The 18,870-nt window shown below is 47.8% G+C and overlaps 1 protein-coding gene across 4 annotated transcripts in view; it reads right to left on the bottom strand.

Annotated features, from left to right (window-relative positions):
• ASAP2 (ArfGAP with SH3 domain, ankyrin repeat and PH domain 2) overlaps positions 1-17,853 on the bottom strand; it is a 192,767-nt gene extending 174,914 nt beyond the window's left edge. For all 4 annotated transcript variants that reach the window (XM_044292527.1, XM_044292525.1, XM_044292526.1 and 1 more), the window contains exon 1: positions 17,432-17,853. In XM_044292527.1, the coding sequence (XP_044148462.1) occupies positions 17,432-17,704 (273 nt within the window). In that variant the 5' untranslated portion in view covers positions 17,705-17,853. The remainder of the gene's footprint in view (positions 1-17,431) is intronic.
• Between the last annotated feature and the right edge of the window lie 1,017 nt (positions 17,854-18,870).

Here is an 18,870-nt window from a genome sequence, read left to right on the forward strand (position 1 = left end):
TAAAAAATATGAAAAAAAAACTCTGCAGTGGCTATAATTCCTTTCCCACACGGAAGTCAAAGGAAACAAAAAAAAGCTGTGGTTTTGTGTCCAGTCATATAAAAAAAAAATAATAATAATAATAGGAAAAAAAATTGATTAGTCATTGTAAGGCTTTTTGCACACGAACACAATGCACGGGCACCGACCGTGGGCCAGCCGCATGTGGATCGCGACCCCCATTACTTGATAAGGGTTCTCAATCCGTCCATTCCGAAAAAGATAGAACTTGTCCTATCTTTTTGCAGAACGGAAGCACGGAACGGAACCCCACGAAAGCACTCCATAGCGCTTCCGTTCCGTGGTTCCGTTCCACACTGCATCTCCGGATTTGGGACCCATTCAAGTGAACACATGGCCGGTGTCCAGTGTATTGTGGACCCACCTTACGCGGGCCGCAATACGGCCACGGGGGACACACGGTCTTGTGCAAGAGGCCTAAGTCAATGGTGACGGATCTAGTTTTTTTCTAAGGAGCCTAAAAAAAAAACTGATCCGTCACCCATTGACTTTCAATGTATTTAGTGACGGATCTGTTTTTTTCCCCGTTTTGATTTCACACAACCGCATCCTAACGGTACGGATGCATCCTGATGTGCAAAATCAAAACAGATCCGTTTAATTCCAGTATCGAGATCCTCTACCGAAATTAACAATGCTACTTGCATTCCCCATATAATAATTCTAGAGCATCTATTCATATGACTCCTTGTTATGCCATTCCTCTGTTATTCCTACTATAAGTTTATGACTAAAGGTACACCAGTCTAGTCCAGGAATCAGCAACCTCCAGCTGCTCTGAAACCACAACTCAGAGAATCCGCCTTTCACTTCTGTGGGACTGGGAGTTGTAGTTTCAGCAGCTGGAGGTTGCTGATCCCCGGTCTAATCTAACACTATCCAAACAGTGCTACCAGGGGACATACCCCCAACCAGAGGTCGTAATAACGCCTGTGCAAGCGTCATAGACGCCTGTTCAGGCCATTTTACTCCCTGAAAAAAGTCTAAGGAGTACCAATACGCCTTAGACTTTTCCCCCACATTCATCAGCGCAGTGAGCGCTGTGAACGGTGCGGCAGCGCAGCAATGCTGCCTGAAATAACCAGTAGCAAAGCTCCTTAGGACTCGTTCACATGACCGTTGCCATATTGCGGCCCCCATTTGCGGATCCGCAATACACGGGCACCGTTCCGTGTGCATTCCTCATCACGGATGCGGACCCATTCACTTCAATGGGTCTGTAAATCCGGAGATGCTGAACAGTGCGGAATGGAGTCACGGAACGGATCACTACGGAGTGCTTCCGTGGGGTTCTGTTCCGTACTTCCATTCCGCAAAAAGATAGAACTTGCTCTATCTTTTTGCGGAACGGACGAACGCATACCCATTCAAGTTGAATGGGTCTGGATTCATGTCGGCGGCCGTACGGAGGTTACCCGTGCATTGGGGACCGCAAATTGCGGTCCCCATTGCACGGAACGGCCCACCTATGGCCGTGTGATTGAGCACTTACAGCAAGGAGCTTTGTTATTGGTTGGTATACTAAACGCAACGCATCATGTGGGGTGACAGGAGGAGGGGGGGAGCAGGGTCAACGTGTGGTGACAGGGTCAATGTGGCCCTGTCCCCCCCCTCCTCCTGTCACCCCACTACTGACCCTGCTCCCCCCTCCTCCTGTCACCCCACTAGTGACCCTGCTCCCCCCTCCTCCTGTCACCCCACTAGTGACCCTGCTCCCCCCTCCTCCTGTCACCCCACTAGTGACCCTGCTCCCCCCTCCTCCTGTCACCCCACTACTGACCCTGCTCCCCCCTTCCTCCTGTCACCCCACTAGTGACCCTGCTCCCCCCTCCTCCTGTCATCCCACTAGTGACCCTGCTCCCCCCTCCTCCTGTCACCCCACTAGTGACCCTGCTCCCCCCTCCTCCTGTCACCCCACTAGTGACCCTGCTCCCCCCTCCTCCTGTCACCCCACTAGTGACCCTGCTCCTCCCTCCTCCTGTCACCCCACTAGTAACGCTGCTCCCCCCTCCTCCTGTCACCCCACTAGTAACCCTGCTCCCCCCTCCTCCTGTCACCCCACATTGACCCTGCTCCCCCCCTCCTCCTGTCACCCCACATTGCCCCTGCTCCCCCTCCTCCTGTCACCCCACATTGACCCTGCTCCCCCCTCCTCCTGTTACCCCACATCGACCCTGCTCCCCCCTCCTCCTGTCACCCCACTAGTGACCCTGCTCCCCCCTCCTCCTGTCACCCCACTAGTGACCCTGCTCCCCCCTCCTCCTGTCACCCCACTAGTGACCCTGCTCCCCCCTCCTCCTGTCACCCCACTAGTGACCCTGCTCCCCCCTCCTCCTGTCACCCCACTAGTGACCCTGCTCCTCCCTCCTCCTGTCACCCCACTAGTGACCCTGCTCCCCCTCCTCCTGTCACCCCACTAGTGACCCTGCTCCCCCCTCCTCCTGTCACCCCACTAGTAACGCTGCTCCCCCCTCCTCCTGTCACCCCACATTGACCCTGCTCCCCCCCTCCTCCTGTCACCCCACATTGCCCCTGCTCCCCCTCCTCCTGTCACCCCACATTGACCCTGCTCCCCCCTCCTCCTGTTACCCCACATCGACCCTGCTCCCCCCTCCTCCTGTCACCCCACTAGTGACCCTGCTCCCCCCTCCTCCTGTCACCCCACTAGTGATTCTGCTCCCCCCTCCTCCTGTCACCCCACTAGTGACCCTGCTCCCCCCTCCTCCTGTCACCCCACTAGTGACCCTGCTCCCCCCTCCTCCTGTCACCCCACTAGTGACCCTGCTCCCCCCTCCTCCTGTCACCCCACTAGTGACCCTGCTCCCCCTCCTCCTGTCACCCCACATGATGCGATCCGTCTAGTATCCTGTCTTTTTACCGGACAAAAAAGTACTGCATATGAGGCTTTTTTGTCTGGTCTTTCAACAAAATCTGCAACAGACGCTCCAACCGCAGCCTCCAATGCAATTTTGAACAAGCGCAGGCCTACGTATTATGTATTTGGATTACCAAATACTCCTCAAAAATGGTCAGAGGAGTATTTTTACTCTTCTGCAAAAATCGGAGTAACAACCAGTTGTACGTAAAATTCATAAACTTCTAGCAGGAATAATGGAGGAAGGGCGCAGTCAGAAGAATAGATGCTGCAGAATTATTATATGGGGAATGCTACAGGGGGAGTTACTAAAAGAGACGTGTCAGGCGTGACTAATTTCCAGTCATATTGTATGAATGAGATTTCTTAAAATCCTGTTTATTACAATGTGCCAGCGTCTACCGAGGTATATTACCACCACAAGAGCCACAACTCAGAAGGACAACATGATTGTTAGATAGCACTCTAGTCTGTAGAGGCCTGGATGGTTACCTAGCAACAGATTATGCCACCGGGGGGTGACTACCTTTAGTGCTCACTAACGTGGGCACGGTCTGCACAGACAATTAAAACGGCCTCCACTAGGATGAGAATTGAAAAATAAGGATCATCATAACAAATGATTCATGTAAACCAAGAGTTACACGTGGAGAACATGACTAAACCGACGTAGGCCATAATAAAATCTGCTGCTGTGTAGGAAGTGTATTACAACAGTCGGGGACGCCCTGGCAGAGATGCCGAGCAGCTGGCGCCGATACCAGAGTGAGCTGGAGCCCTGCTGAACATTAACTGAGCTTTATTATGTGGAGCCGTGCGCGGCGCTCTGAGCGACATCTGCTCGGGGTCCTGTCCACCAGGACAATGCTTCTCACATCATCCAGCACTCCGCTTTTGATGGAGTGCAGTTATGGAGGCACGAGACCCCTCAATGTGACATAATGAACCATAATTGGTCATTTCCTACATTTCAACGCCACGGGCTGCGCTGACTACATGCGACTCTGAGGTTATTTGGTGGTGATGTCACAAGGACGAGATGCCAGAAGGCCATCAATATACCCCTGTATGAGCGGAGACTTCTCCGAAGAGACGGCAGTGGGATTATATAAAGAACATAGGGGGAGATTTATCAAAACTAGTGTAAAGTAGAACTGGCTTAGTTGCCCATAGCAACCAATCAGATTCCAGCTTTCATTTTCCAAAGGAGCTCTGAGAAATCAAAGATGGAATCTGATTCGTTGCTATGGGAAACTAAGCCGCAAGGGAAAAAGCCTGCAAGTATGGAAATCCCGAAAAGTTTAACCCTCTGCATACTGATCTGTTCCATTACAGTGCAAAAAATGTTCAGGATGAAGCGGTGGACCTCAGATCATAGAAAAATAAAAACCGCTGTAAAGAGTTACTGTACTTTTACACAATTTCATTGCATTTAATAGCGAATGGTCTAAATAGCAAATTTCGAAATCACTTCATTTAAAAAAAAACTGCCTGTATCAACCTGAAAGACAGGCTGTAAACTCATGGCCATTAGGGGTCTCACTTCCACCTAAGTTGCAGTCCACTGCCTGTTATCAAGTAAGAAATGTCTCTAGTAACAGACACAGAAGTGGGGCATGTCAGAGCTAGCTGAGATTGAGCCTGATAAAATAACTGCTTCTACACTGCTTCTGAACATCACAGGAGCGCCTTTCTGCAAGTGTGATCTCCCCCTTCTTATCGCTTCTGGAGCTGAAAACAAACATAGTGGGAAGTAAGGGAAAGGACGTCACAGCAGTACAGTGCTGGCAGATTCCACAGAAGGGAGACACCTCGTGCTTGTGAGAGAAATGCATCTAGCTGTGCAGCTGAAGCAGGGAATACAATGGCTGAAAAAGACAATAAGGAAGCCCAAAATATCTGTTTCTTCACAATTATGATTCTACAATGAAGCACAGTCATAAATGCAAATGATTTTTTTTTTAGGAAACTCAGGTAAGCTTTAAAATTCAGTGGACGAGAATTATAGCCATAAAAGCATACAAGATGCCAGCTGCTGTAGATTATCAATGTGCGGTGTTGTATCCTCTTCCAGTAAATTTGATAAACTGGAGGCCACACAGTCCTCATTTTACAACAGCCATAGGACGAGCGCAACCACCTCCAGGCCGCAGGATTTTTACACATACAACAGTGCCTCTGCTAAGGGTACTTTCACACTAGCGTTAAAGTTTCCCAGTATTGAGTTCCGTCATAGGGGCTCAATACCGGAAAAAAATGCTTCAGTTTTGTCTCCATTCATCGTCAATGGGGACAAAACTGAACTGAACGGAACGGAGTGCTCCAAAATGCATTCCATTCCGTTTAGTTGCGTTTCAATACCGGAGAGCAAAGCGCAACATGTTGTATTTTGCTTTTCGTCCTGGGAATGTGGAGCAAGACGGATCCGGCATGACCCCCAATGCAAGTCAATAGGGACGGATCCGTTTTCCTCTGACACAATAGAAAACAGATCCGTCCCCCATTGACTTTCAATGAAGTTAATGACAGATCAGTTTTGGAAATGTTAAAAATGTGTTACAGGTAATACAACCGCATCCGTTCAAATGGATGCAGATGGTGGTATTATCAGTAACAGAGCAAGCGTTTTTTGCTGACCCTGCTGGATCCAGTGAAAAAAACGCTAGTGTGAAAGTAGCCTACCTCCTGGTTCGCATGTTACAGCAAACTATAGCTGATAATTGACCAAATGCTGCTAGAAGATCTACTGTAGTCAACAGGTCAAAGTGTGCAGGGAGGATGAGATCATGCTGCCTGGTGAGGAGTGTAGTCACAACGTACAATTTCAGATAATTCTCAGTAATTTGTAGTGTATTAGGAAACTGCTTTGAAGACAAATGGAACAAAGTGGAGCTTTCCTTGAAGGTTAACGGGACAGTTCCATTAGAACGGGGTATTTTTATTAAAGGGAACCTGTCACCGGGATTTTGTGTATAGAGCTGAGGACATGGGTTGCTAGATGGCCGCTAGCACATCCGCAATACCCAGTCCCTATAGCTCAGGGTGCTTTTATGGTGTAAAAAAAAAAAAGATTTGATACATATGCAAATTAACCTGAGATGAGTCCTATATGTGAGACGAGTCAGGGACAGGACTCATTTCAGGTTAATTTGCATATGTATAAAATCGTAGTTTTTTTACCCAATAAAAGCACACAGAGCTATGGGGACTGGGTATTGGGTTACTACATGGCCGCTAGCACATCCGCAATACCCAGTCCCCATAGCTCTGTGTGCTTTTATTGGGTAAAAAAACAATGATTTTATACATATGCAAATTAACCTGAAATGAGTCCTGTCTCTGACTCATCTCACATATAGGACTCATCTCAGGTTAATTTGCATATGTATCAAATCATTTTTTTTTTACACCATAAAAGCACCCTGAGCTATAGGGACTGGGTATTGCGGATGTGCTAGCGGCCATCTAGCAACCCATGTCCTCAGCTCTATACACAAAATCCCGGTGACAGGTTCCCTTTAAGCTCATTATTCTTAGAAAAACATTTTTTTAAAAATATTTTTGGCAGTTTTTCTTTTCAGCAGTACTATTCCAATGAAAATTAAATACAAAATATTATCCTTATGTAGTAGTCAGCACAGAGAGATAAAACTCCTACATACATGGGAACCTAGTGCTGCTGTGAGTGAGAAACCTTATCTGTTAATATTATAGTAGATTAGTAGAATTAGGATAACAGTTGTAGTGTTCTTTTGATTGGCCTACAGACGTGGCTAAAAGTAGGCTCACTCATAATTGCTATGAATAAAGAATGACATAAAAAAGAGCAACTTCTCCAAACCATCTAGGAGGAATCTGGTGATAACCAATGCTTTGTCTAGCATGATGGGGCCCCATGTCACAGGAGAGGTAACTTAGTGGCTTGGTGAACAAACACATTGAAAGTTTAGGTCCATGGTCAGGTAACGCCTCAAATCTCAATCCCTCTGAGAACCTGTGGTCTATGCTCAAAAAGTAGGTGGACAAACAAACATGCAGGTATTGTGGTAAACTCAAAGCTCTGAGTAGGCAAGAATGGGCCGCCATCAGGATTTGGCCCAGAAGCTGATATTCAGCATGCCAATGTGAACTGCAGAAGGATCAACCCTGGAAATATTGAGTCTTGGCGCAAACTTGATGTATTTTTCCCATAAAAGTTAAAAAAAATATATGAAATGCTTGTACTTTAGTATACCATATAAACATCTGACAAAAAGATCCAAAAAACAATGAAGCAGCAAACTTTCTGAAAGCCAACATTTGTGCAAGGGTCCATTGACACGTCCATAGAATGGGTCCGGATCCGTTCCACAACGTTGCGGAACGAATCCGGACCCATTCATTCTCTATGGGGCCGGAAGAGATGCAGACAGCACACAGTGTGCTGTCCGCATGCGTATCTCCAGAGCACGGCCCCGATCTTCAGGTAAGCGGCTCCCGAAAAATATTGAACATGTTCTATTCTTGTCCGAAATTGTGGAAAAGAATAGGCAGTTCAATGGTTTGCCGGCCGGGTGTATTGCGGATCTGCAATTTGCGGATCCGCAATACACTACAGACGTGTGAATGCACCCAAAGTCTGAAAACTTTTGGCGACAAATGTAGATAAAGAGGTCCATGGGAAGGAATTGCACTTCTCAGTGTAACCCTGGGTTCAGACCTGAGCGTTCCGAAAGGAGCGCTCTGTATGCGCGATTGTACCGGCGTTTACAATCGCGCATACAGAGACAGGCGAACACACATTGTCACGCGTTCCCGAATATCTATGTACGGGAACGTGCGACAAAACGCCCCAAAAAAGATCAAGAACTTCTTTGAGCGTCGGGCGTTTTACAGCGCGATCGTACGCGCTGTAAAACGCCCAGGTGAGAACCATTCCTATAGGGAAGCATTGGTTTCTCCTTGTTGAGCGTTTTACAGCGCGTAGGAACGCGCTGTAAAACGCTCAGGTGTGAACGCTCAGGGTAATGTGTGATGCTCTCATTGAGTCGCTCTCCTCCTTCTCTCTGGTTGCAGTGAATAGTCAAGCGGTTCATATCACTATTTAGTTTTCTATTCTTATGATTTATCAGAACAGAAAATAAATGGATCCTGTATTTTAAGCGTCCGCATCCGTTGCTCCGTTCACAGGCCCTGCAAAAAAATAAAAATAAATAGCATGTCCTATTCTTGTCAGTTTTGCGGACAAGAATAGGCATGTATACAATGGGCCGCCCGTTCCGTTCGGCAAATTGTGGACGCCACATGGGCGGCTTCATTTTTTTGCGGACCGCAAAAAACGTCACGGTCGTGTGCATGAGGCCTTACAGTGCTAAAAGTCCAAACAAGGAGGAAGTTAAAAAGCCAGGATTGGAAATCGAATACATGGGAGTGACTTCAAAAAATCGTAACCTGAAAAACCATCCTCCTGTTTTTGTAAAAAAAAAAAAAAAAAAAATTAATGACACAGAATATTCATAAAAAGGCTATTAATATGTGACAAAGAAAAATGTTGATGGTATCCTCCCTTTAAGTTTACATGCCACACAACAGTATCATAGTAGTGCTGTAAGGGCACGACTGAAAATCAGTTCCATTCATAAGCAGCAAGCACATGGATTTCTGCAAGCCCCATGGAACAGATTTTCAGTCACGGAAAATTCTGCAACAAAAGCTGCAGCGTGTGAAGGTGCCCTAACATTGCCTGCAGAGAACCATCAGCTGTTTGAGGGCAACACAAATCATTCCGTAGATGTGGCTACACATTTACTCATGCGTTCCATGCAGCTGCACACAGTTAGGCCCCTTGCACACGGGCGTCATGGATTTTGTCCGGATGCGTTGCGGGAAACCCGCGCGATTGCACACGCAATTTCAGTCAGTTTTGTCTGCGATTGCGTTGTTCAGTTTTTTCCGCACTAGTGCAAAGCGTTTTAATGCGTTTTGCACACGTGTGCTAAAAAACTGAATGTGGTACCCAGACCCGAACCCGGACTTCTTCACTGAAGTTCGGGTTTGGGTTAGGCCTATTGCACACAAACATGTGCACCTCGTGGTCGTGCTGCGGGCCGCAATGCACAAACACCCACCATGGGGCAGCGGCAGCAGCTCGCGGACATATTCACTTTCATGGGTCCGCGATCCGCCCGTTCCGCCAAAAAATAGAACATATCCTATCTTTTTGCGGAACGGAAATACGGGACGAAACCCCACAGAAGCACTCCATAGTGCTTCCATAGGGTTCCATTCCTTGCTTCCGTTCCGCATCTCCGGATTTGCGGACCCATTGAACTGAATGGGTCCGCATCCGTGATGCGGAATGCACACGGAACAGTGCCTGTGTATTGCAGATCCGCAATATGGCCACCGGAGCACACGCGTTCGTGTGTAAGAGGCCTTAGGTGTTCTGTTGATTTTATTATTTTCCCTTCTAACATGGTTATAAGGGAAAATAATAGCATTCTTAATACAGAATGCAAATTAAAATGTCCATTGAAGGGTTAAAAAATAAAGAAAATAAACTCGCCTCATCCACTTGATCGCGCAGCCGGCATCGTCTTCTTTCTTCCTCCTGCAGGACCTGCAAAAGGACCTGCGCTGATGTCATCGAAGGTCCTTTTGCATGTCCTGCAGGAAGAAGAAAGAAGACTATGCCGGGAAGGGAAAATAATACAGTGAATTGACTTTAATGGGGGCAGAGGTTGCTCATCCCTATTTACTATCATCTTCTAGCAACCATGACTGAAAAATTGCACCCCATCCGCACTTGCTTGCAGATGCTTGCGATTTTCACGCAGCCCCATTCATTTCTATGGGGCCTGCGTTGCATGAAAAACGCAGAATATAGAACCTGCTGTGATTTTCACGCAATGCACAATTGCTGCGTGAAAAACAATGCTCACGTACAAAGCCCCATTGAAATGAATGGGTGAGAATTCAGTGCGGGTGCAATGCGTTCATGTCACGCATTGCACCCGCGCGGAATACTCGCCCGTGTGAAAGGGACCTTAGAGTATGACCCCCCCCACACCACAGCCGTGCTGCGGTCGAGTACAGCGCAGCCGTAACAGGATGGAGATGGCTTATATTAACTCATAATTGTCCGCATTATTAATGGCAGCACAACATCATTAATACCGTGCGGCCATTAACAACACAGACCGACTAAACAGTGCGGTCTTCATTAGTTATCAACGGCCAGCTGTGACCGTATGGCCTCGTGGTACTTGACCGCAGCGCAGCCACATCGCAACTGTGCCCTTAGGAGCTCATAAGTGAAGTAAAGGATCCCAGGAGTGTTCACATTACATGGCAATGCACTTCAGACTTGCCCGGGTTATCTGAACAGAAAAAAATAAAAAATAAAAATATAGGTGAAAAAAATACTTCTTTGCCAAGAAAAAAAAAAAAAAAAAGTGTATACCACCTTAAATAAGAAAAAAAGAATCTCCCCAAAGCTTCTGCCATCATTTTCGTAAGTCACTAAGAGGACACACCTGGCAGGAATTTTACTTGTAAGCAGACACAACACATGACCAGCACCTCAAACCGGAGAGACAACTTTCAGAGAGAACCAGGTGCAGCAGGTTCTGGGGAATGTCTCTGACCACGGAGAGGACACGGGGGACGCGGGTAGATCCTGCCGACAATCTCCTGTCTATGGCGACTTGCAGACCTTCCTCCCAATGGTACAAGGGGATCAGGCACCTTGGTTTTTAACGCATCCGATTTTATACTTCTCCCCAGGATAGGCGGCACCGCCGGTACAGGCAGACACTTATCATGTGCTCGGTTCCACAACTACATTACCAGGAAAGCAGATGCTCATGCAATCAGCATGGTGGCGTCAAGTCCGCCAAAGCAAGCAACGCCCTTTCCAGCAGCTTTGTGTTCTAGCTAACAGATGAGGGTCCCACTATGACATCCAAATGTCTACTATAGACTAAAGCTGGCCAAGCACGTGAGGTACCCGTCGGCTGGATTCTCAGTCTACAGCTACTCTCCCAATCCTTCCACACGCATGCATGCTAAGCAAGCATACGCATGGGAGGTGAACTGGGAAGAGGGGAGAAAGCAGCTGCAAGACAGTTCTGGCGGCCAGACCCCCACTGATCGAAAAGGTGGACAACCCCTTTCACATCTATAGGCTGCACTGGTGTCCAGCTTAAAGGGAACCTGTCACCGGGATTTTGTGTATAGAGATGAGGACATGGGTTGCTAGATGGCCGCTAGCACATCCGCAATATCCAGTCCCCATAGCTCTGTGTGCTTTTATTGTGTAAAAAAAACCGATTTGATATATATGTAAATTAACCTGAGATGAGTCAGAGCTTGAAAATATGACTCTTCTCTGGTCACACAAGTAAGATATGACTCTTATTTTAATTTGCATATGTATCAAATTGTTTTTTTTTACACAATAAAAGCACACAGAGCTATGGGGACTGGATATTGCGGATGTGCTAGCGGCCATCTAGCAACCCATGTCCTCAGCTCTATACACAAAATCCCGGTGACAGGTTCCCTTTAAAAGCTCAGAATGTAGAGCTGCGGAGAGCCTACATTATAACCAGAGATGGCCACCGCTTGGCATGTGAGGCTTCCCATCGTAGACATTTACACATTTGTGATAGGTAAGGGGACTCCCATCGGGTGAATGACAGTTTCCTAACAACCACTGGATTCCACATCCAGGCCATTTTTTTTTATGTCTATATATGAAATATACATTGGATTCCTTTACGGACAGCTTTTGTGTGGCTTCCCCCCCCCCCCCCCCCTAATAAAAAAAAATGCCATCAAAACACACTTTTTTTTTTATAGCATTTTTTGGCCGTTTCAGTGGTGTGCTTTGCACATGCAGGTCTTGTGGTAAAATTGCCAGCTCTAGATGTCATCTGCAAGTCTACGGGAAAAACGAACCACAGGCATTTTTTCCCCAGTGTAATTTTTTTGTCTCTCTGGCATATTTTTTTTTTTTTTTCAACATAGCATGTTAAATGCTTTTGGTGGTTTTTCGGGCATTTTTTTCATCTCTTCCCCTATGGGGGGGGGGGGGGGGGGGGGGTAACATCGAACTGAATATGTTATCCACACAAAAAACTCTTTAAGAAAAAAAAACTACCTTAAAAACCGCATGTGGTATGAGGGGGGGGGGGGAGAAACACTAATGTTTCTGGTGATGAGAAAAGGCCACAAAAAATTCATGCGAGTTGGGACCCATATTGGGTGGTGTCTTTTTATCCACACGTATTTGACACACACTTTTCCAGTCCTACAGAGAAACTTATGGGAAAAATGGATGAAAAATAAAAAAAAAAAAACACCTTACACATGCCATGTTTTGGAAAAACCACCATATACCCAAAGGATGCATCAAAAGGAAAGAACACCATAGAAACAAAAGTACTGTTTGTAGCGCGTTTTATAAGTCCCTATTGACTTACAGCTAACATATGGCGGCTGCATTTTTGGCAAAAAAAAACTGTCGGGTAAAACGCAGTGAAAAGTAGCATTTTTCCAAAAAGCACAATGTGTGAAACAGCCAAGCTTTATACTGACATAATCCCAAGTGACGGCTGTTCTTTCCATCTCATATATAATGTACGATAGGACAACATACCTGTCTAGCTACAGTCACGTCAACATCCTATATTATAAGGTGGCTATAAAAAGGCTCAAACCACAACGACAGCATCAAATAAAAAGGAGAACATGCCCCAAGTCATGGATCAGGGGAACGATCGTTTCATCAACAGTTCAGCAAATAGCGACTTAGCCCGCATCAAACAGCCCCAGGGGACACTGGCCATAAACAGACAATTACAAGGCAAGGGCCATTCGGGTCTAAGGCCCCTTTCACACGAGCGAGTCTTCCGTTCGGGTACAATTGCGTGACGTGAACACATAGCACCCGCACTGAATCCTGACCCATTCATTACAATGGGGCTGTGTACATGAGCGGTTTTTCTCACGCCTCAGTTTTGCGCTGCGTGAAAAATGCAGCGTGTTCTATATTTCGCGTTTTTCACGTAGCCCTGGCCCCATAGAAGTGAATGGGGCTTCAGTGAAAAACGCATTGCATCCGCAAGCAAGTGCGGATGCAATGCGTTTTTCACTGATGGTTGCTAAGAGATGCTGTTTGTAAACCTTCAGTTTGTTATCACACACGTGAAAAACGCATCAAAACGCATTGCACCCACGCGGAAATTTTTTTTAATAAAATTAACAACTCAACGCAATCAGACAAAACTGACTGAACTTGCTTGCAAAATGGTGCGAGTTTCACTGAACGCATCCGGAGCTAATCCGTCACGCTCGTGTGAAAGAGGCCTTATAAAACGACCTCCATGTCAGGAGATGGCGGATCAATAAAACATAAAATAAAAATGAAATAGTAAAGTCGCTTCACTTGTACAATTTATTGGTCCCATCAGGAAAGCTCCCTTTAAAGGCATGCTCACACATGGCGGATACACAATCTACGGTCTAAACTGACCCGAGGAACGCACTTGAAATCTGCAGCAATCAATTTAGCGCTCATGAACACGTCTGTCAGTCTGCAAATCGCAGATTCCATGCCGCCATTTATTTATTTTTTCTAACTCTTCTAGAAATGTCCTATCCTTGTCCACAAAACGGACAAGGATAGGACATGTTCTAACTTTTTTTTGCGGGGCTGCAGAACATACGGATGTGGACGGCACAATGTCAAGTTCAACCATCTACCAGTTGGAAATACCCTCAACACAGCAGCTGAGATCTTCACTCTCCCTACTAGAAGGAGGGATCTCCCTCTATTATGGCAATATGCCCCCACAGGATCCGTTCACACAGAAGAAATACACATCTACCTTGCTGGTACTATAAAATCCTGTGTGGACAAACCCTTAAAGGGCATCTGTCAGCAGTTTTGTACCTATGACACTGGCTGACCTGTTACATGTGCACTTGGCAGCTGAAGGCATCTGTGTTGGTCCCATGATCACATGTGCCCGCAGTGCTGAGAAATATGAAGCTTTACTATATGTAAATGAGCCTCTAGGAGCAACGCGGGCGTCGCCATTACACCTAGAGGCTCTGCTCTCTCTGCAACTGCCGAGCCCTCTGCACTGTGATTGACAGGGCCTCATCATTCTGTGTAGAGGGCACGATGCTTGCAGAGAGATTGGAGCCTCTAGGAGTAACGGCAACGCCCCCGTTGCTCCTAAAGTCTCATTTGCATAGATTAAAACTTTTTCTCAGCAATGCGGGCACATATGAACATGGGCCTACAGCTGCCAAGCGCAATAAGTTGTTGTAATGGGGTTAACCCCTTTAAGGCCAATTGTTAAAGCAGTTGACCCATCCGGACAAAGCCTCCCTCTAAGATAGGACCTGCCGGTGATTATTTAGGCGACGACGGCTGCATTTCCAGGACCGACCGCTACTCATGTGACCCAGACGCACTGCTTCATAGTGATCTATGAGGCTGTAAGTTCCTGGTCTACTGTCCTCTACTCAGATGTTCAGCTCCACTCCAAGCAGGCTGTAGACTTGTGGTCTCCTAAGGGGGTTGTTCCCCTGGAAGGACTACCAGCTGCCTTCAGGATGTGACAGCTTTCAGCTTCAGGAAAGCTTTGAAGTCCATGGGGGAGCACGTAAGACATTCTCCAACATGTGTGAACTAGGAGAAGCAGCGCTTCCTACCCGTCACCACTCTCCAGCTGTTTCTGTACCTGCTGGGTGCAGTTTTGGGACTTTTTAAAAAAAATTTGAAATAAAAGATTTATGGTTTTATTCAAGGCCCACTATTTTGTTCCTACAGTGGATTTGCTTCTCCTAAGGATCCGTGCTCCGAGGACTAACAAAGGCGGTGAGCTGATTGCATTTATTTCTTCGTACCATTCCTCTGCAGAGCCTTCTGATATTGGGCCCTATAAGACCTGGCGTCCATGTGACGGCATTTTCCTTCCTGGGGGGGGCCAAAATCTACAACTTGACCTAAAGCTGGAGGAAACTCCAGAAGCCAGGCAGTCCATGTGCCTCAACATTTGCTGCTGAATTCACCCGTAGTATTTCGTTCTCTAGATTATGTCCAAATCATCAGAGATAAAAGCGATGGTCGCCAGGGGCGTGCAACCGAGGTCTTCTGCCCTGTGCCCCATGGCACTAATCAGAAGACCTTATTGTATCTACAGTGCCCCACAGTCTACCAACACCCCTGGCACAAAAGATGGCTGTCTCCTATGGCGCTTGCAGCTAAAAAACTATCCAAAATAATTCCATGAAAATCTATTTTCAATGCCTAATAAAACTTTCAGCTGTGAGAGCCGCGCAGATCAGTAGCGCTCGCTGGTAGCGCCCGTAGATATCTCCAGCCACTAGAAAGTGGAGCATATAATCCAGCGTAAAAAAAAAAAAAAAAAAAAAAAAAAAAAAAGAGTTAATATTCAGCGCCCAGACGGCGACCTCCTTCCATCAATGTACTATATATTTATCCGCCACAATTGATGCGCGTCCCGAGCCGCTCTACCAAAAACAGCGCAGTAATTGGCATATAAATCACAGCCGTGATCGCGGAAGCTGGGGACTGATCCTGCGCCGTGAGGACGCCCCCACCTGCTACACACAGGTTTTATGAATGAAATAAAAACCTCTACAGCCCAAACACAGCCCGGGATCAATGTCAGAGTCAGAGCTGGTGACAACATGGGGTTAACGACATCTAGTGCGACAGACGCAGAATGAACTTCTCCGAGGCCGATCTTCCCCAGTGGCAGGCGATAACATTTCGTTATTCAAGGTCACTGGCTCATAATGCTTCCCTATTAACATACGCTACATACAAGTCTGACGATTACAGCTTAAAGGGGTACTCCACCTTTACGTATACAAAAGATGTGCCGAAATTTGGCCATTCAGTGCCAAGCCTGGGGTCTAAGGATGCTGGGGGAGGGGGTGCCAGGGCGGGGAGAAGTGACTGACCACATCCCGCAGGAGTGGTCACCCAAGTTTCCTGGGCTCCCAAGTGACAAACATGCCATCATAGTCAATGGGGATCGGGTGGTGCGCAGTCCTATCTGGCTATGCTGGTTATGGTGAACTCCGGCAGTCTGTTTCTCTGCCGATCAGGCAGATCTGAACCTAGCCTAAGGGCTCTTACACGGATTACAGTCCGCAAAACACGGATGACATCCGTGTGACGTCCGTGCTGCATCCGTTTTTTTTTCCGGGTCCATTGTAAAAATACCTGTTCTTGTCCGCAAAACGGACAATAATAGGACATGTTCTATTTTTTTGCATAACGGACTTGCGGACATACAGAAACAGAATGCACACAGAGTCGGAAATGACTTTTTGTGGACCCATTGAAGTGAATGGTTCCGCATACGGGCTGCAAAAAAACAAAAACGGAGCGGAGACAAAAAGGAAATACGGACGTGTGCATGAGCCCTAAGGGTCCATTCACACGTCCATATGTGTTTTGTGGATCTGCAAAACACAGACACCGGCAATGTGCGTTCTGCATTTTGCGGACCGCACATTGCTGGCACTCTCATAGAAAATGCCTTTTCTTGTCCGCAACTGCAGACAAGAATAGGACATGTTCTATTTTTTTGCGGAACGTAAGTGCGGATCCACAAATGCGGACAGCACATTCTGGTCCCATTAAAAAAGGAATGGGTCTGCACCTGTTCCGCAAAATTGCGGAACGGATGCGGACCCATTTTGCGGACGTGTGCATGAGCCCTAAGGCTGGGTTCACAGGTTGTCAGTTTTCCAAAATTGTGCAGAACCGCAATGCCAGAAAACCACACTGCAACCGCATTGTGTGAACACAACCGTAGAGACATGCCGTTGTGGAGCACAATGTCGGACAGCTGGGGGTCCCACATATCAGGTCTCCGGGACCGAACACGATCTTACTGATGTGGGGCCACGCATCGCCAGATAGGAAAGCGTTTGTAAAGTTTTCCGTGACTTCACTGATTTCAACACGACGGTCGCTTGCCCTCGATTCGGCAATCACAGCTGACTGGCCAGTCGCCAGGGCACCTGCTAAACGAAAAGAGTTGGCCAAAGTAGACAGCCCCTTGAAGGAGTCCAGAAGAACTTCAAGCGCCTTTGGTCAGCTATTCTGGGGGACCGTCCGGCAGCTTCGTCCAGGGGCTGGCCAGCTGCCAGGAACGTGACGTATTCAGAGGGGACATCCAATCTGAATGATCTTCTGACAGGTCAATGGTCCAGGACCACCGCTGAGGTCTCTGCGCCCCTTTGGCACGGCTCAGAGATTTCTCTGACACAACAAGGCAGAGGATGCCAGTGACAGTCCTGCCCTGCCACTTTTTGAGGAAGAGCATGCAACAGACCGAGCAGTTTGAACATGCAGCAGTACTGTCCCCCAAAACGTCAGTCACCCACATAACAGTGCCTCCCGAAATATTCTCCACCATGCTCTTTACACCCAAAGTTCTCCCTCTGTGGCTGGGAACTTACCTCCTCAATGGCTGCCACTGTGTTCCTGCACTGGGTCAGCCTGGTAGTGAAGTTGGAAGCGGTGGGAGACGTGTAATCCTCATTGGTCTCCGATATAAATTCCGACACACTGATCTGATCCGGCATGATGATGATGAAGAGGAGGAGTGACCGGGGGGGCGAAAAGTCACTGCAGGGGGCACACACCTCTACAACCGCACCGCAACAAAGCGCATCCACCGCGCACCAGTGCACACTGATCTGACAACAAAGGCGGCAGCTCCAGCGCCACATACACGCACAGGGGGGTCAGATGACAGCAGCGCTCAAACGTGCCCGGGACGCATCCCCAGCGATAGCAGCCGCCGCTCCATGAGTCCGTGATCCCCAGAGTAGGGCAGTGGCTGCTGGGCGCACCTCCCAGTGTCACCACTCCTCTCTACCAGGTTCAGCCCTGGTATGGCCCCGCCCCGACCCGACCCCAAGTGTGACCACGCCCCTCAGAGGGGGGGGGGTATTATCCCTGTCTAGCCGTGCCCATATTGTAATAGAACCACGCCCCGCCTGCGACCAGAAATAGCCACACCCCTAACCCCAGTATCGCATGCAACGGCTGACCACGCCTCTGTTTCTACCACGCCCCTCTCCGAGTGATTATACCCACGCCTCTGAGAGTCGGGATAACCACACCTCGATCCGAATGGTTATAACCGCGCCTCTAGCCACGCCCCCGGGATAACCACACCTCTAGTATGAATCCTAGTTTTACAGCATCCTGACATAACCACGCCTCTTTTCCCGAACGTTTCCCCGCACTTACCTCACGCCTCCTTTTCAGACTGGCCACGCCTCCCCCTCTTGCCGCCGCTCTTTTCCAGAGTGGTCACCCACTGAAGTGTGCTCGCTCCTGTGCCATGAGATTCCGCTCTGTGTCCCCCGCGTATTCTCACTTACCGGCCTCAGGTGTACCTTCCTCACTCTGTCCATATGCAGGCTGTTACTACATATAACGCTGCACCTTGACACTGAAGGGAAACCCCAGAACTACCGTACCATGATTTTTTTCCCTAATAAACTTTATTAACAGGGTACAGGGAAGCACAAGGACCCAGAGGGTGGGCAACCTGTGGCACTCCAGCTGTTGTGAAACTACAATTCCCAGCATGCTCCATTTATTTCTATGAGCATTCTAAAAAGAGCAAATATGCATGTTGGGGGTTGTAGTTTCACAACAGCTGGCGTGCCGCCGCGGTTATTTGACAGGAAAGTGATAGGAGCCTTGAGTCAGGTTGCTTTAGGCGAGGGCCGCGCGGTGACATAAGATCGCAATGTTGTCCTCATACATCGCAGCTCATTTCTGTACCAAGAGCATGGACAGCGCTGTACCCAGGATCTCCTTGATGGTTCCTGACAGTCGTCCTCCATCCGGGGATGAGCAATGCTGATCACTTCATCCATGG

Source organism: Bufo gargarizans, chromosome 4 (assembly GCF_014858855.1).
Source record: "Bufo gargarizans isolate SCDJY-AF-19 chromosome 4, ASM1485885v1, whole genome shotgun sequence".
Lineage (NCBI taxonomy): Eukaryota > Metazoa > Chordata > Amphibia > Anura > Bufonidae > Bufo > Bufo gargarizans.